Source organism: Trichosurus vulpecula, chromosome 4 (genome assembly GCF_011100635.1).
Source record: "Trichosurus vulpecula isolate mTriVul1 chromosome 4, mTriVul1.pri, whole genome shotgun sequence".
NCBI classification, from domain to species: domain Eukaryota; kingdom Metazoa; phylum Chordata; class Mammalia; order Diprotodontia; family Phalangeridae; genus Trichosurus; species Trichosurus vulpecula.
The window spans coordinates 20,369,920-20,388,044 of record NC_050576.1 but is presented as its reverse complement, the minus strand read 5'-3'; the positions used below and the strand labels follow the sequence as shown (position 1 = coordinate 20,388,044).

Here is an 18,125-nt window from a genome sequence, read left to right as displayed (position 1 = left end):
CTTATAAATGCTATCTATAATTAATATAGGTCATAGGATAGTTGATTTAGGAGAGAAAAGGCCCTTAGAAGGCATAGGATTATATAATCATATCTCTCAAGATGGAAGGATTGCTGAGATCTGTCTAGTCAAATTCATTCATTTTACAAGGGAGGAAACTGAGGCCCCTTCTAGTTAACTAAGATCTTGACTTAAGATCATACAGCTAGGATCAGGGGCAGGATTCAAATTCAGGTCCTTTGACCCTAGAACTAACAGTCTTTCCAAGTGACCTAAAGCAAATCACTTAATTCGGGGCTTTGGTTTGCTTCTTTGTAAAATATGGAAGTTTTACTACATGGTTTCTAAAGTCACTTCTAGAAATAAAACTGTGGTCTATGAATCACGTACTTCTTTTAGAGATACACCTGTACTTGTTTGTTGGTTCATCTCATTAACTCTCAAACACATTTAAAGAAACAAAAAAACAAAACAGAACAGAGAATTGATGGCCTTGGAGTTGAGGTAAACTAAGGCACACAAATACACGATCCCTCCTGGGATGTGCCATGTGGCATCCTATTCACAGAATCATAGACTGAGAGCCCAGGGGATTCTCACCCAAGACTCCCCACTCTCATATCCCTGATAAGTGGCTATTCAGCCTCAGCCTTCCCCATGGTCCTTTGAAACTGCTCTCCCTGATGACCAAAGGTCCTTAGCAGTTGCCACCCAGTGGAAGCCTCCTACTGTCTCTTCTTTTCCTCCATCTATCTCTTTCCTTCTTCTTCTATTCTTCATCCTCTTGGGGTCAGGTTGCCCAATTTAACTCACTGGATAAGCTCATTGTATTTATGAGACAGGGCATTAGGAGTCTCTGAGGCCCACTCTCCAATTCTTTGGAAATACTGGATCATTATAGAATGGTTTCTCTGAGAGCAATTAAATGGTATGGAATCTAAAAGTTTGGAGCCATCTGGGAGGTCCTTGAACCCATCTAACCTATAGAGAATAGAACTCCTTGCTACAACATCCCCAAGAAATGTTCATCCACCCTTTACTTGAAAGCCTCCCGTGAAGGAGAACCTGATATGTTATACCTCCTGAGACTCGGTTCCACTTGGGGATAGTTCGAATTGTTAGGAAGTTTTTTCCTACAGCCAGACAAAACAAATTCCTCTGTGAAACCTGGGGACCCCATTGCTCCTGATTCTGTCCTCCAAGACCCAGAAGAATCAGGCTGATCCCTTTTCCTCTTAACAGCTGTTTGAAGACCTGAAGGTAGATGCATTGTTTCTCCTCCAGGCTAAATCGTCCTAGCTGCTTCAGTTGACCTTCATGCCTCGTGGTGTCCAATCCCCCCCTGATCTCTGTCCTCTGGAAAATCCACTTTATCCATGTCTTTACTGAAGTGTGCAGCCCCTCAGAAGGGACCACAATCCCCACAATTCAGATGTGGTGTGACCAGGGTAGAGAACAATCACCTCCATGGTGTTTAGTGTAGCCCAAGGTCTACCCTTTAGTACTGTTGACTCGTACTATGCTTTCTATCATTGAAGCCAAAACAATAATAATAATAATAATAATAATAATAATAATAATAATACCTAGATTATAGTATTAACTCTCTTGGGATTTTTTGTAGGGGAGCAGTCAGTGCCTGTGTTTTCAGAGGTGGGGGCAGCCAGGTGGCATAATGGAATGGGCAGATAGACTTGGAATCAGGATGACCTGAATACAAATCTTACCTGAGTGGACTCCAGTTATTGAAACCTCTCTCCACAGATTAGAAATTGGCCTGAAATTTGTGGTTTTGGGGAGTCACCTAGGACGTGGAGATGTTCAGTGACTTGCCCAGCATCACACTGCCAGCACATTTCAGAGGCAAGATTTGAACTCAGAATCATCCTCCTCCCTTGCCTACTTGCCAACTGATAGAGTTCCTTTTCTGTGTTTTCCCAAGTCAGTCCCAAATGGTTTCTTTCCCAAACTGTCACGTGTGACCAAGCCAGACTTTCACTTCATTCATCTGCTTTATCACTTCTTTCCAGATCAGCCAAAACCCCATTTTCGTGCCAGGCATTTGGGGCCCCTACTTCTCAGCTATGGTTCCTGGATTTTGGCTCAATGAAGGAGGGCAGAGTGTTACTGGAAAACTGGTAAGTGAAGTGAATGGCCTGATCCTTCAAAACATTCATTCCTTCATTCATGCATTTGTTCCATAAACTTCCATTAAGTGCCTGCTAATAAAGTCCAGGTTCTCTGTGGAGTCCTGGGGGTGGTAGAAGGTTTAGATAAAACACAGTCCCTTTTCTCTTGGAGCTCATGAGTAGGAGAATAAGAAATCCACATAGATAACCACAATACAGAATATTTACATTAATACTTTTGGGGCACTCCATATAGATAGATAGGGATATATCTCCTCTACCCCCCCATGTGTACATGTAGTCTCTATCTCCTGTCTCTCTATATGTACATACATGTGGGTAAATTGTGCATATATGTGTGTGTATATATACATGTACATATAGACATACATACAGGCACCCACACACACATGCTCGACCAGTTTAGATCTATACCTGCTCTGCTCATCAGAGTTGTCCACGGGCAACTGAGAGATTAAGCGACTTGCCTAGGCATGGATACGGGTGGCTGGGTGGTACAGTGCACAGAGCATTGGACCCAGAGTCAGGAAGACCTGAGTTCAAATCCAGCATTAGATGATCGCTAGCTATGTGACCCTGAGTAAGTCACTTCACCTTGTTTGCCTCAGTTTCCCCATGAAGGAAATGATGAACCCCAAGAAAACCTCACATGGGGTCGTGAAGAGTCAGACACTACCGAAACAACTGAACAAAACTTGGTATGAACAAGAATTAGCACAGTGGGAAGAGATCCAACCATTGAATTAGGAAGACCTGGGTTCAGGTCCTGCCTCTGAAATGCTAGGAAACTCTGTAAGAGTTTTGGAAAGAAAGCGCTGACCCACACTAGTGGGAGACATCCTTCTTGGGGAGTTCCCTGCTCTGCTGAAATAACAGGCCTGGGCCTTTCCCTCCATCTAACACACATAAACATTAGTATTTAATAGTATATGTATATAACATGTATACACACATACACGTATATATGCATGAGCACACACGTGGGTGCATATGGACATACATACATGTACGTGTGTGTATAAACATACTAGAGTACATGGGTCATATTCCACAGTAATTTCCTACTAGGGACTGTATTAGTATTTAGTGTCTTTTCCTAGAATCTTATTAAAACTATTAATTGAAGTAAAAAAAAAAAGTTGTATCTTCAACTTTCTGTTAATGGTATAAAGCAGAACTGACATTGATGGAGTTTTTCAAACTTCCAAAAGCTCACAGCCATCCTTTGGGGTAGGTGGGGCAAGACGTAAGGGGCACCCAATGCTTATCTTCAAGTCTTTGGATTGTCACCTGAGGCTAGGATTCAACTCATTGTCCTCATAGGAGTAATGGGTAGAAGGCACAGAGAAGCACATTTAAGCTTGATATAAGGAACAACTTCCTAACAATCTGAACTATGAAGACACTCCATGAGCTGCCTTGGGAGGTGGTGACTTGTCCATTCCTTAGGGGTCTCCAAGCAGAGGATCCCCATTTAAGGTCGGGTTAGATTAGGTGACCCCTGAGGTCTCTCTCAGCTCTGAAGTTCTGTGATTCTGTGGCACGATGCCTAATGAGGAAACTGAGGCTCAAATTGGTTAGGAGACTCGCTCACAGACACACAGGTGCTAACACTGAAGTCAGCATTCGAACCCAGGTTTCTCCTGGTTCCAAGTCTCCTTCTGTTTTTTATTATACCGTCCTGCTTCCATTTTTTCAATTTAAATTATATTCACTATTACAGAATTGAACCTGTTTATAGGTTATCAGAGTAGAGGGTGGCTCAGAATCTGCAAAGGTAGGATTGGTTCCTAGCTCTAACACTTTCCATGCGGCCCTATTCAAGTCAAAATTAACTGGTAGGGGAAGAGGAAAGGAACAAGCTTTTAGTAAGTGCCTACTACGTGTCAGGCATTGTGCTAAGTGCTTTACAATCGTTTGATCTTCACCACCCTGGGAGGTACGTACTATTGCTGCTCCCAGTTTATAAATGAGGGAGCTGAAGCAAAGAGAGAGGTTCAGTGACTTGCCCAGGGTCAAACAGTTACTAAGTGTCTAAGACCAGATCTGAATTCAAATCTTCCCGACTCCCACCTCAGTTTTGTATCCACTTTGCCCCCTAGCTGCCTCAGTTTCCTTATCTTTAAAAGAAGAATCATATAAACTGCCACACTCAATGCACAAAGTACTTGTGACATTTGAATTAGATTATGCCTATGTACGTGAACTCCAAAAAGCAGAGAAGGCTTAAGTCCATGTGCAGAAATTGGCCTTTCTACAAATTGGCAAGTGGGCCCTACTCATGCATGTGTTTGAACAACTATGTTAAGGGTTTAAAAGACAATTGTGTTCATTAAAAACTCTTTTATGGAATTCAAAATAAGTCTGAGTTGAGTTAGTTAAAAGAATGAAATAAAACTTTCATTGATTTAAAATAAAATATTTTGTCAATTTATTTTTTTAAATGTAAGAATTACATTTTAAATTTTATTCTTCCTCACTCCCCCCAGCCCCAGTCAAGCTTTTGTCCTGCACTTTGGACAAATTCCATCTGCCTGTTTACAGATGGGCAGGTCCTTTGGTAAATGGGCCAGTTTCTGCATATGGGCCCGTTATACTTGTCCTCACATCTGTTTGTTCCTTTGCCAAAATGTATGTTGTCTTTCTTACTTTCTCCCTTAGATGTGTTTTTGATGGCAGAATGCATGTTTCCTCCACATTTAAACATTGAACCTCCACCTCCTAAGGCTCAGGCCTCTGGCTGATTAAGGTCAGCCAACAGAGCCCTTAGGAAGAAACCCTTTTGAAGAGGCAATATATTGGCCAAGGGGAGACCCAAGAGAGAGGAAATGGTAAGCTGGCCCTGATTAAGCCAAAATCCAAAGGGTGCTGAAATCTAAGGGGCCACCCGAGAGGTGACAAACATGTCTGCAGCAATAGTCCGAAGCTGAGGAGTCTGGAAGAGCATATTAAACAGGAAGCATCAGGCATCAAGGAGATGCTGCCATATGATAGCTCTGGCAGGCAGATCGCCTCCCTCTCCTCTACTTATTCAGTCATCATCCTGGTTGCCATGTATCTGCACCCATAAAACCTTCTCTAATGCTCAGGCCAGTGGTACTCTATCTCCTTAGATGATGGCAATGGCCCAACCAAGGACCATGCTCACTCTTAGAGTGTGAACTGACTGCCAGCAAGGCTCCAAGCCTGCGTGAGGGCTTGTGTCTGAACCGAGGTGGCTAAAAGCCATTAAAGCTGCTCTGCTTTCTTTATAAAGTTTTGTCACTGATCTACCTCTTCCTGGGAGCTCCAGAGGGCAAGTTCATTGAGTCCCTTGTTACTAGACAAGATGAGCAGAATCTTTCCTCTTGATATGATAGAATCTCACAGACTAGAGAAGCAAAGCAGTAGTGAAGCAACCTCTTTGAATCTTTATTACGTTTGTCATTCATAACACCAGAAGTAACCTATACATATAGATAACTACGATCTAGATAGATAGATATAGTTATAGAGATAGATAACTCTCATCTGTGACACCAAAAACCACATTCCTAACTATTAAAATGATCCCAAAGTGAAATTACTCCAAAGGGCAATTACTCCATTGGTCAATTGAAGGAATTGGTGAAATTTAAACTGGATAATAGAAGATTCAGTGGGGTATAATAGACATCTTGAAGTAATCAAAAGACTGTCCTGTAGAGGTGGGATTTAGACTTATGTTGCCTGGCACCAAAGGGTTGAACTAGGAAGGATGAGTGAGTGAAAGTTTCAACCACATCATCAAAGAGCCCAGGAAGGAATAGGAGATGCTCAAGAATGAAGTTCTGAAAATACAAAGGCAACAGCTCTGATGGGGGAGGAGGGGATTGTCTGAAGAGAAGTGGATGTATAGGGCACTTACCAACCAACTTAAGTTTTTAAATTTTCAAAATTGGAAGATGTTCAAAACATTCAAAAATGTTCAAAATGGAAGAAAGACCAAATAAGAGGCTAAATATAAGAGTACGGCAAGGTCCTGAAAAAAATGGTGTCAAGAATTCTAAAGCTCAAAATGAGTTGAGGCTGGCTGAGCAGCTAAGGGGAGCAAAAAGGGTGTTTGTTTGTTTAGCTATGTTGGGTAAAGAAAAAAAGCAATTAATTAAGGGAAAAGTCCTTCCTTTGGGGTGGATTGCAGCAATGAAAACTGACAATGGACAGAAGGCAGAGCTGTTCAATTGTTTCTCTGTTTGCCTGGACTTTAAACTAGAAATGATGGGACAAAAATGATAAATAGGGAGTAGATACCCAATATAAGTAAGAAGACAGCAAGAGGACAGCTAGCTGCTCCTGATGAATTCAGGTTAGTTGGTACACAAGAACCGTATCAGTGGGTACTGACAGAATTGGCAAGCTGCTGTCAGAAATATTTGAAAGATCATAGAGGAAGGGGAAGGTACACAAGGCTGGAGAAGGGAAAACTTCCTGGTTCTCAAAAATGGGAAGAAAATGGTCTACAAATGAAATAATACTGTAAAGCACAGTACCTGGCAGATAGTAGACACTTAGTAAATGCTTATTCTCTTCCCTTTACCTTCCTTGCAAAATTGTAGGGCCAGTAAGGTTGACTTCAATTCTTGGGGAAATTCTATAATGGATCATTAAAGTGATGGTCGCGGAACAGCTAGAAAAGGAAGCTGGAATTGTAGAGAGCCTACCTGTCTTCCCCAAGCACAGTTTATGCCAGACCAGCCTTAATGTCTTTTTTGACAAGATTACTAAAGGGAATTGCTTTGACCGTAGTTTACTTAGCAAAGGATAAAATGTCTTGTGCTAGTATTATAAAAAAAATTGGAAAGTTATGGATTATACAATAATGCAAGCAAGGGTATTAAGAAATGACTGTATTGTGAGTATTTCTTATTGGTTCCAGGAGGTCTCTAGTGGAGTACCCCAAGGATCTGTGCTTTGCTTAATAATTTTTTTTATTAATAACTTGCACAAAAGCTCATCAGATTTTCATATGACATAAAATTGGGAGGGATAGTTTATACATTAGATGACCGAGTAAGGATATCAAGATTTCTTGACAATCTAGAGCATTGGGCTAATAAGTGAAGAAGGAAATCCTGCCCAAATCACAACCAAGAGAAATTGCCAGCAAAATTTTGGATTTTTCCAAACAGAATGTGCTGTTGCTTCTGTATCCCATTAGGGATGAATACAACATCTTTCACTTGAGTACAAAATAATCAACTTTATAATATAAGAAGAGGAAGACATGGAAGGATAGCACTTATTCTGGAGTAGAGGTGGGGGAAAGAATTGTATAACCTACCACACTCAGTGCGCAAGCAGTTTTGACATTTAAATAAGATTATACAAGAAGGCATTTAAAAAAAAAAGATCTGGAGGTTTTAGTGAAATGCAAGCTCATCATAACTCAACAGTTAATCGTTAATACCATTAATATCACACTGAGTCAATATCACACTGTAAGTCAACAGTCCTTTGTCTCTGACTTTTAAAGAGTGGTTGAAGGAAAAGGGAATGTTTAATCAGGACAACAGAAGACTTTATGGGATGTCATACTCTAGAAGGACAGTTCTGCTTGGATCTAAAGGACAGAATTAGGACCAACGGGTAGAATTTGAGGGAAATTAGTCTTAAGGTTAAGGAACTAAAAAAAACACCCAATTCCTTACAGTTAGGATTATCCAAACATGGACAATATGGGGCAGTTAGGTGGCACGGTGCATAGAGCACCAGGCCTGGCTTCAGGAAGACTCATCTCCCCGAGTTCAAATCTGGCCTCAGATGCTTACTAGCTGTGTGACCCTGGGCAAGTCACTTCACCCTGTTTGCCTCAGTTTCCTCATCTGTAAAATGAGCCGGAGAAGGAAAAGGCAGGCCGCTCCAGCATCTCTGCCAAGAAAACCCCCGATGGGGTCACAGAGAGTCAGACACGACTGCAAAACCACTTAACAAAACATGGAATAGGCTGTTTCAGGAGCTCGCGAGTCATCTCTTTCTAGAGAAGTCTTCATTCAAAGTCCTCTTGTCCACTTTGGGGGAATGATTCTAAGAGAATGTTTTTGTTCAAGCACGGATTAGGCTCAACGGCCCCCGGGCTTCCTTCTAACTGCAATTCAGTGAGTTTGCGATGTCGTGTTCCATCTTCACAACCAAATGTAGATCTTTCAGACCTGCAGATCTGAGGAGTCGACTATAGTGATGCGCAAGGAAACAGCGGCAACCGGCTATTCATTGCAGAAAAATCCAAGACTCTTGTCCGTTTTATTTGGTCATGATTTGGACATAATTCCCTTTGTTTTTAATCCCTTTTCCTTCTTAGAAGACTCTTCATCCTGACTCTGGATAAAATAAGAATAACAGGAGCTAACATATAGAGTTTTAGGGTATGTAAATATTTGTCTCACTTTATTCTGACAACAATTCTGTTAAGTACATACCACTATCCTTTATAAAAAAACAAATGAGGAAATTGATGCCGAGAGAGTCAAGTGACTTTCCCAGGGAGTAGTAAGTATCCAAGTCAGAATTTGATTTCATGTCTTCCTGACTCTAGGTCCCTCACTCTATCCAGTACAACAACTAGTTACCTTTGGGCTGGCTTACCACCCCACCCCCGAACACCTTAATATTGGCAGTTAGAGGTAGTCATGCGGAAGTTACTGCATCTTTCTTATATACTGATATATCAGTTGTGTGACAAATTCTGCTATTTCTCTAGAATCAAATCTAGTCTCACTCAAATAGAAACAATTCTTATGGGTCAAGTGTTGACTTAGAAAGCTTCAAATTAGCATTATCTATGTTTTGTTGTATTTTTATTTATTTTGTTAAACATTTTCATCTGGTCAGGACACTGGGCAGTGTTGCGGTCCTTGGGCTCTGTGGCTAACACCTCTGTGCTAGACTATGCCCATGATTCCTAATTACAGTGCACCTAAACACTGATTTTATTCTCTCTTTTCTTTTCCCTGCTGACTCCTCTCTTTTTTATGTGGGAATTCCTACAGAGTTAGAGTCAGGAGATGCCTGGCTTTGAACTCTGGTTCTGATCCCTATAAACTGTGGCAATCGATAAGTTATTCTGTTTATAAGTGCCCTGGACTCCCCATCCATGCACCACAGCCCCAACCCTGATGCACTCGACTTCAGGGATGGGAAACAGCATCCGCTCTTCCATACCTCAACTGCGCAGCACCAGGCCAGATCTGATTTCATAGCTTTTATCATCATTTGCTCCTCATTGGGCTTTGCTGTATGGTGTCACTTGAGAAAGGAAACCACAAACCACCACGCACACATTCTCGCACACCATAGTGGTGATACCAGACAAGGCACTCTGCGCATCCTGCCCATTTTCTCCCATATTTTCACAGCTCCATCCTCAAAAGTCAAGTAACACAAAGCTCACCTTGATTACCAGATCCCCCTACACCCTCGGGTGCTGCCTTACTGTCCGAGGCCCTCATTTTAAAGATGAGGAAACTGAGGCAGACGGAGGTGAAGTCACTTGTCCCAGAGTAACCCATCTGGTAAGTGTCTGAAGCAGGATCTGATATCAAGTGTTCTTGATTCTATCTACCATGCTGCCTAGCTGACAAAGGCACAGCCTGGGCCTGGAGTCAGGAAGACTCATCTTCTTGAGTTCAAACCTGGCCATGGACTGTGTGACCCTGGGCAAATTACTCTACCCTGCTTGCCTCAGTTTCCACACCTGTAAAATGAGCTGGAGAAAGAAATGGCAAACCTCTCCAGCATCTTGAATCCTCAAATAGGGTCACAGAGGGTCCACCATGACTAAGCAACTAGCTGGCAAAACTTAGAGTTTCTTGAATTCCAGTCCAGAGCCCCATTACCTGTAAATCACACTAGCAAGCCCAAACACACCTGCCTTAGTTGTGGGCTCCAAGGTATTGGAGGTGTTGTACCCCTCCAAGGTATTCCTTCATTTGAAGAAATTGTGTGTGTGCATATGTGTGTAGGTACTTATCCCTACTTATTTTGGTTGGTGCATGGCACTGTTCAGAGTGCTTAGAATAGGAAAGAAACAGCTGGGAGATCAGACCAGCAGACGTGAAGCAATTAAGTGATACTACAAGATGGTAGAAGAGAAATGTTGTATAAGGTCAGAGAAGCAGAGAGACTGTGATGGGCCTAAAGAATCAGAGAACTATAATATTCCTCAGCCTCCATTTAGTCCCACCCACACCTGTGCAGAAACTCCCATGACACGAAGCCTGATGAGTGGTCATCTGGTCAATCAATCAATCGATTGATTGATCATGAAGCATTTATTAAGCACCTACTGCATGCCAGGCACTATGCTCAGTTTCCATTTGCCATCCTTTTACAGTGAAGGAGAATGCACCCCCTTTCAAGGCAGCTCAATTTCACTTCTGGATTCCTTATAATCTCTTGGAAGATTTACCTGACCTCAAGTTGAAATGTAGCTTCTCTCCATCACTCCTCGTTCTAATCCTTTCTTGCACTCACCTAGCATTTTCTTCTCCAGGTCAGACACTCCCAAGGTCCATATGACTCACTATTCTGCCCTGCTTCTTCTAGGTTTCCAGACCATCCTGCCAGTGGTCTCTTTAAAACAAAGCATCTATAAGTGATCACAGTATTCTGGATGTGGCCTTATCCCAGAAGGGTACAACATGACTCTCTTCCCTCATTTTGGATCCTAGGCCATTGTTAATCCAGCTTAAAATTGCTTTCCCAGGTAGTAAATGTCAGAGACAGGCTGAGCCAAATGCCTCGAAGTCCTTATGCCCGTAACAAACCATCCTTTTTATTCCGTTTTGTTTTGTTTTTCCACTAAATAGTATTTTATTTTTTCCAATTACATGATAAGATAGTTTTTGACATTCATTTTTACAAGATTTTTGATTCTAAATTTTTTCTCCTTCTCTCCCTCCCCTCCCCAAGACGGCAAGCAATCCGATATAGATTATACATTTACAATCATATCAAAAATATTTCCACATTAGTCATGTTGTGAAAGAAAAATTAGAACAAAAGGGGAAAACCACAAGAAAGAAAAAAGAAGTGAAAATGGTATGCTTCGATCTGCATTCAGACTCCAAAGTTCTTTCTCTGCATGTGGTTAGCATTGTCTATCATGAATCTTTTGGAATTGTCTTGGATCATTGTGTTGCTGAGAAGAGCCAAGTCTATTATAGTTTATCATCACCCAACGTGGCTGTTACTGTGTATGCTAACAAACCATCCTTACTAAAGGCAGTGGGCTAAAGTGAAAAAAACAAACAAAAAACCTCCACTGTACGTGGATTCAGACAACCAACGGTTAAATCTAGACTCTGACCCTGACTATCGCTATAACTATGGTCAGATCTCTTAGCCACTTAGACTCCTCAGCTGTAAAATGGCCATGATAATGTGGCATGACTGCCGTCTCACCTAGCTGTTATGAGGGAAAGATCTTGAAAACCTTAAACCTTCGTAGAAACATGAGCTCTGATAGTTGGACCTATCTTCACTCCATATTATTTCCAAACTCAGAACTCAGAAGAGGCCTGGACATTCTGGAAGGGGCCTGGACATTCTGAAAAAGATCCTGGACATTCAAGGAAGGGGCCTGCACATTCTGGAAAAGGGACTGGACATTGTGGGAAGGGGCTTGGACATTGTGGGAAGGGGCCTGGACATTGTGGGAAGGGGCTGGACATTTAGGAAAGGGCCTGGATAGGGCAGTTCTATAGCTCCTTCCCCTGCCTTTCCTGAGGGGTAGGTAGGGTACAGTGGAAAGAGACCTTAGCTTGTAGTTACAGCACCTGAGTTCAAATCCAGGCTGCCACTCACCACCTGCGTGATCCTGAACAAGTCCCACAACCTTGATGAGCTTCAAGTTTTCATCTGTGCAGTCCTTTTCAGCTATAGATTTATGAGGCTATGGCCAGCATATACTATGACTCTCTATTCCCCTTTCCGCCCCAAACCAGTAGGTAGAATTGCCATTTCCCATCCCATAGTCAGGGATAAGGACCAGAGAGTAGATCAGGGTCCTTCATCTTTCTTCTTTTCATCCTAGACCCCTCAGGCAGTCTGATGAAGCCTGTGGATTCCTTCTCAGAGCAATGTTTTTAAATGGTTAAAATAAAACAAATAGAATTGCAAAGGAAACCAAATATACTGAATGAAAATGATCAAAAAAATTTAATAAAATATTTGGACCCCAGGTTAAGAACTCTTGCTGTAGTAGATAAAAAAAATCAATAAACATCTATTAAAGGGCCTACTCTGTGTCAGGCACCCTGCTAAGAGCTGTATTCTTTCTCTGATTGAAGTGTTAATGTGAGTTTGACTGGAGTGGAAAAAGACAAAAACCCCTGGTGTGATTGAATTGCTTTCTTGGAATCCCAGCAAACTGCTAGCCAACTCTTCCCCCCACCCCACACCTTCTTGGGTATGCTTGGGCTCATTAATGTCTGAGGAAGAAGGAAATCAACCTTCTTGAAGTGATGGCTTTAAATTTATTCTATGAGATTTTTTTTCTGACAATTTCCTTTAGGAACCAGTTTTATCTGTTAGCCTGTGTTTATTTTGTCATCTATCAAGGTCAGATCATGAGATAAAAGGTGACCATTTCGGTATTGATGTTGCTCCTAGCATGTACTAAGGTGCATCACTGTCTTTACACATTAGCTAATAGGAATTACTTAATGGATGCAGAGACCAACTCAGCAAAAATCAATAGCTCTGCTGGTCTCTTCCTCTGCCTCCTCCCTTTCTTCTTCCCTCCCCAACTTAGAATCTAGGATTATAGAATTTCAGAACTGGAAGGGCACTCGGCAGCCATCTAGTACAATCCCTGACCACCCCCCCAAAAAAAAAATCCTCTTAACATATTTGACAAACCGAGGCCCAGAGATGTTAAGTTCACATAGATTTCCCAAGTTCACATAGATCCACAGTGACAGAGACAGCTTTCAGCCTTAGCTTGGAGACCTCCAGCAATGGGGAGCTGCCCCACTTTGGGATGGTGTGGGTTGTGTTTACTTTCTTTATCCCGAACTGTAATTTGTCCCTCAATTCCTAATTAAGGATGACAAGTCAAATATCTCCTCTAAATAACAACTGTAGCTACAGACTCCTTGAAGTGTAATCTTCCCTGTGTGCAGGCCTCAAGATCATAGAATCATAAATGTAGAGCAGGAAGGAACCTTGGAGGCTATGTAGGCCATCCCTTTATTTAACAGAGGAAACTGTGACCTAGGGAGGTTGACCAACTTGGACAAGGTCATCTAGATAGTAGGAATCAGAGGCAGAGACTAAGCCTAGGATAGCACCCTTCTCTTTTCCCCAATTCCCTTTTGCCTAAGAGGGAGAGAGACTTTTTAAACTTCTGGGATGCTAAAAAAGAAAATAGCCTTTTGCCAAGGCTAAAGAGGGGTGCCTTCTTATTGCTGTTGTTGGTCTTCCTTTCTGAAATGGCCAGGGAAAGAGATTTTCTTCTCACCCACAAGATGGATATGTAATGGTGGTCTCTGCCAGTGTCTGCAAATATGTAGAGAGGAAAGGCAAGCCAGAAACTGCACTAGAGACTAAGAGCAGCCAACTAACATGGGAGTAGCTCCTGAGGAAACCCAAGTTCTACAAGAAGGTGGTAAGTCCAGGAAACATGTGGACCAGGTGAAGAAGAGGGTGATAAGCAAGGGAAGTAGGAGATCTGAAACACAGACCCCAGCCTTCACTGAAGGCTTCATCCCTGGGACTAAAGAGTATGTTTTACTACAGAGAGAGATCAAGTATGCTTTTTGAACATTAGTCATGAGTTAGGAGGAGGTTCTTGTATTCTTTGTGGGGAGAAAATATGGACATTGTATTCATTCAGAAATGTGTATTGGCATCATCCCACCACTTTACTCTCAATTTCTTTCAAAATTAAATGTTTTTTTTTTACTTTTTCTGAAATTCTATTTTTTTTTTTAAATTCTATGTTGGGTGTACCAGTTCAGTGAGTAAATAAATATCAAGATCAGGATAATCAATGTCAACTCCCATCATTCAGCCATTACTGATTCATTCCTTTAGGTCAACCAGTTACCAAATTATTTATCAAATGTTCAAGGTGTTTTAAATTGGATTATCATCACCGTCACCATTATTATCACCTTCACAATCGTGATCATCGTCCAGGTTAATTGTCCCTAGTTTCTTCATTCAATGCTCATATTCTGTGTTCTCCAGACCTCTTGCTACTCTGGTCATCTTGGCATTTGGCAGTTTGTCCATGTCCTTTGCCAAATAGGAGTCTTTAATCACAAGGCTTTTGCTTTTGAACCTTCCATCTAGAGGCAGAGAAAGGTCCAGAAAGCAAGGAATAGAGCCGCTGTGAGGTGAACATAATTTTGGTGCACAATTTGTGCTCAGGAAGTCATGAAAGGGGAAGATTGTGTTTTCCCTGGACTTTTTTTTTGAGTTTAGATTAGAATGACCAAGCTATCAGCTAATCTGTCTGGCTCTGCCCTGATACCTTGTTCTATATCTCTTCCTTACCACTCTGGGATCTTATCAGGGTGAATTAATAATAACAGTCTAGCCTAGCTCTGTCTTATATTGGGTCTTGAGTACAATCTAAGCTGTTAATCTTAATGTCCCATGCCCTCTTTAGAGACAGCCTGCCTTCATGTTTCTTTGGGTCAGCTGAACTCACACAGAGCACTCTGCATAATTAAATCCAGGGCTGAAGTCTAAAAAGTCCCAGGAGGCCTCTCATCTCTGAGATTGCTTCTTTCGATTAAATCCTTTCTAACCTAAAAGGTGCTGAACATCTCCAGTGCTTCTCCATTGCCTGGCTGTGGACCCTGGGCAAATCTTTTAACGTTCTCAAACCTTAGCTTCTTCATTTGTAATATGCGGATAATTATATTTTGGGACCTCCTTCACAAGACTATAGTTAGACTCCAGTGAAGTATAGAAATAAAGTGCTTTGCAAACTATAGAGCCCTATATAAAATGTCCATCATTATGTAATGCCAATCAGCACAGCACACTTGAGGACTGCTGCTGTGAATATGTAAATATATATATATATATATACATATGTATATATAGTCAAATCACACAGTATAATAAGTACTCTATTCAAAACTAAACTTTATTCAATAAACTAAAGCATTCACAATTCATAACAACATAACAACTTATTGCCAGGGTGCCCACATGGCCTTAAACAAAACATATCAGTTGGTATATAACATATTGCCCCAAAATACTTGTTTATACAATCAGAGGATTCAGACCAGGGTCTTCCCTTAACACAGCACATCCACAGGCGTAGCAGAAAACACAACACACTCCATCCCTTGGTCACAGTAGGTTACAGTCCCTTCAATCAAAACTGGAGTGTCCAATAAAGTCCTCTTGGGGATGTGTTCTTTCTTCCATGCTGCCCTTCCAGACTCCTACCTGGTACTCTCAGGTGCATGCATACTTGAATGAGCCAAAGAGTCCAAGTCTTAACATTACTCCAGCCCTGACTTCCAAGTCCTGAGGGGCAGCTGGGCAAAAAAGTTTTCCTCATGACCCAGAGCTTAATGCTAAGTCCTGAGGCCCACAGCTCCTGGCTCTTGCCTGGATCCTGAGGTGGGCAGCTCTCTGTTCCTGCTCCACACCTCACATCATGGGGAAGGGACTACACCACTTAAGCTCTGCCTCTGGCCATAGCCTTGGCTCTGAGAAGATCAAAAGAAACTTCTCTCCTGGCTCCTTTGTTATCTTTATAGAATCCTTAGCTATCAAAAATAACACAATGACTGGGAAATAACAGACAACTATCCCAGCCTCACTAAACCGCATACTTTCCTTTGGTCTCTGCAGATCCTGCTGACAGGAGGGCTGCTAGCACAGGTTCACTCTTAATCTATGAGAGGTCTCAGAGATCTCCTCTCCTCTACCAGAAGTATCCTCTTCACTAAGCAAGTTCCCACTGCTCAGTGAGTTCCTGCTGCTGCTACTTCTCTCAATACTCAATCATTATTTTCTTCTTCACACTCGTTTTCTCTTCATGCTCAACGCTCAATGCTCAATGCTCAACGTTCGTTTTCTTCTTCATCTTCATTTTCTCTTTTCCTGCTCACTTTTCTTCTTCATGCTTGTTTTTCTTCTTCTCACTCATCCCCTCAATGTGCTCTATTTATACAGTTCTAATTGGTGCCCGATTGGCTAAAGCTCATGTATGCAAAGGCATGAGAGCCCATTGTGGAGTACCTGATTGGCTCAGAGCAGAGAGGCATGAGAACCCACATGCACAAAGGCACGGGAGCCCACATGCATAGTTACCAAGGTTCAGAGGAGATGAATCTTTCAGATGTTTACAATTTAGCATAAGCCTGAGAAACTTAACTCCAAAAGAAAACAACAAAAATCCCACCTTGCTTGCGCACACGCATCATTATTATAATTATCAACACCTCTCCCTATTATCTTTGTGTTTGATGGAACTCAGACAGAAATTGCGCTGGGGCAAGCTGATAACTGTCTATTATCCTTTTATGTTTTGGTTCTGGCAAACTCATACAAGTGGATGGAATCATTAATGTCCATCATCGCATGAAAGTATAGGTGTGCAGGCTCATCTTCTGTAAAGTCAACAAGAATATTTTCAGGACAACTCCAAGAACAGATAGGATTATGGGGATGATAGTTCTTATTTATATAACTACATGCTTTTAATTTCTTCTACTGGATTTCTGTACTTGTAGAGCTTTTCTCACCATGTAGTTTAAAGGCTATGAGTGCTCGGTATGGTTACATCTAGTAAAAATATTCTTCTTAAATTTACATGAACTAATATTGTGTCCAGGTGATTGTAAGCAATCATTTTATCTGTGATAATACACTTTCAATAAATTTTACTTGTCAAAATCTCATGGATATTTGGAGATTCTTACTTGTAGGATAGAGATTTGTCCCATATTCATTGAAGAATAGCATGCCTGCATTATACAATTGTCTACTTGATAAATATCTCTTGAAGCATTCAATAGATACAAATTTTGGCCACCTACAGTGACATGTTGTACAATTTCTATCATTTTCTTGAAATTATGCAGTGATCAGTAAGTCTGAGCTCCTTAAGAAAGATCTTTCTATAGTTTCTGGCAGCAGTGATCTTTTTTTCAATTCATTCATTCGTTCATTTATTTGTTTATTCATTCATTCATTCATTTATTTTTATTTTCAACATTCATTTCTACAAGATTTTGAGTTTCAAATTTTCTCCCCATCTCTCCCATCTCCCTACCCCATAACGGTGTACATTCTGATTACCTCTTCCCCCAATCTGCCCTCCCTTCTATCACCCCTCCCCCCACTTCTCTTATCCCCTTCCCCTTCTATTTTCCTGTAGGGTAAGCTAGATTTCTATACCCCATTGCCTGTGTATCTTGTTTCTGAGTTGGCAGCAGCGATCTTATCCCATGCTGCTATCATGAAATCTTTCCTTTCTGTAAGCAAATTCACTTGTCTCAGCCATTTGTCTAATGCTTCTCTGCTGATGTGTTGTTGGTTGAATTAAAATAGATATTAGCCATTGAGAGACCCTTTTGTTTCCATTCTTGGATCTTTGCTGTTTCACAGGCTCCAGGTGGTAAATGCACTATTTTCTGTTATATTTGTTAGGTCTAGTGGCACGTTCCTATTATCTGCATTTGCTGTAGCTCCGTAAAGTGGTGTCTGTTTGCTCAGGAAACATATCTGTAAAGTTTTAAGCTGTTTGTTTTGGAGTCTGACACCTTGTCTCAGTTATTGTCATCCTTTTGGATGAGAAAGCATCCATCTTTCTAAAGCTGCTTTAAACGAGTGAAACCTGACTTTTGCTAATATTAGGTGAGTTTTTCTTTAGCTATTTAAAAAAATCTGCCATCCTATTTACTATTTCAAATGCATATATTGGTATGAAGAGGCGATTCATCACTCTGAAAGTGTTCTATTCATGGAACTTTGACTTCAAGA

At 41.4% G+C, this 18,125-nt stretch overlaps 1 protein-coding gene across 5 annotated transcripts in view; it reads left to right on the top strand.

Annotated features, from left to right (window-relative positions):
• FGGY (FGGY carbohydrate kinase domain containing) overlaps nt 1–18,125 on the top strand; it is a 512,879-nt gene that overhangs the window by 382,821 nt on the left and 111,933 nt on the right. For all 5 annotated transcript variants that reach the window (XM_036754773.1, XM_036754775.1, XM_036754774.1 and 2 more), the window contains exon 9: nt 2,031–2,138. In XM_036754773.1, coding sequence (XP_036610668.1) covers nt 2,031–2,138 — 108 coding nt within the window. The remainder of the gene's footprint in view (nt 1–2,030; nt 2,139–18,125) is intronic.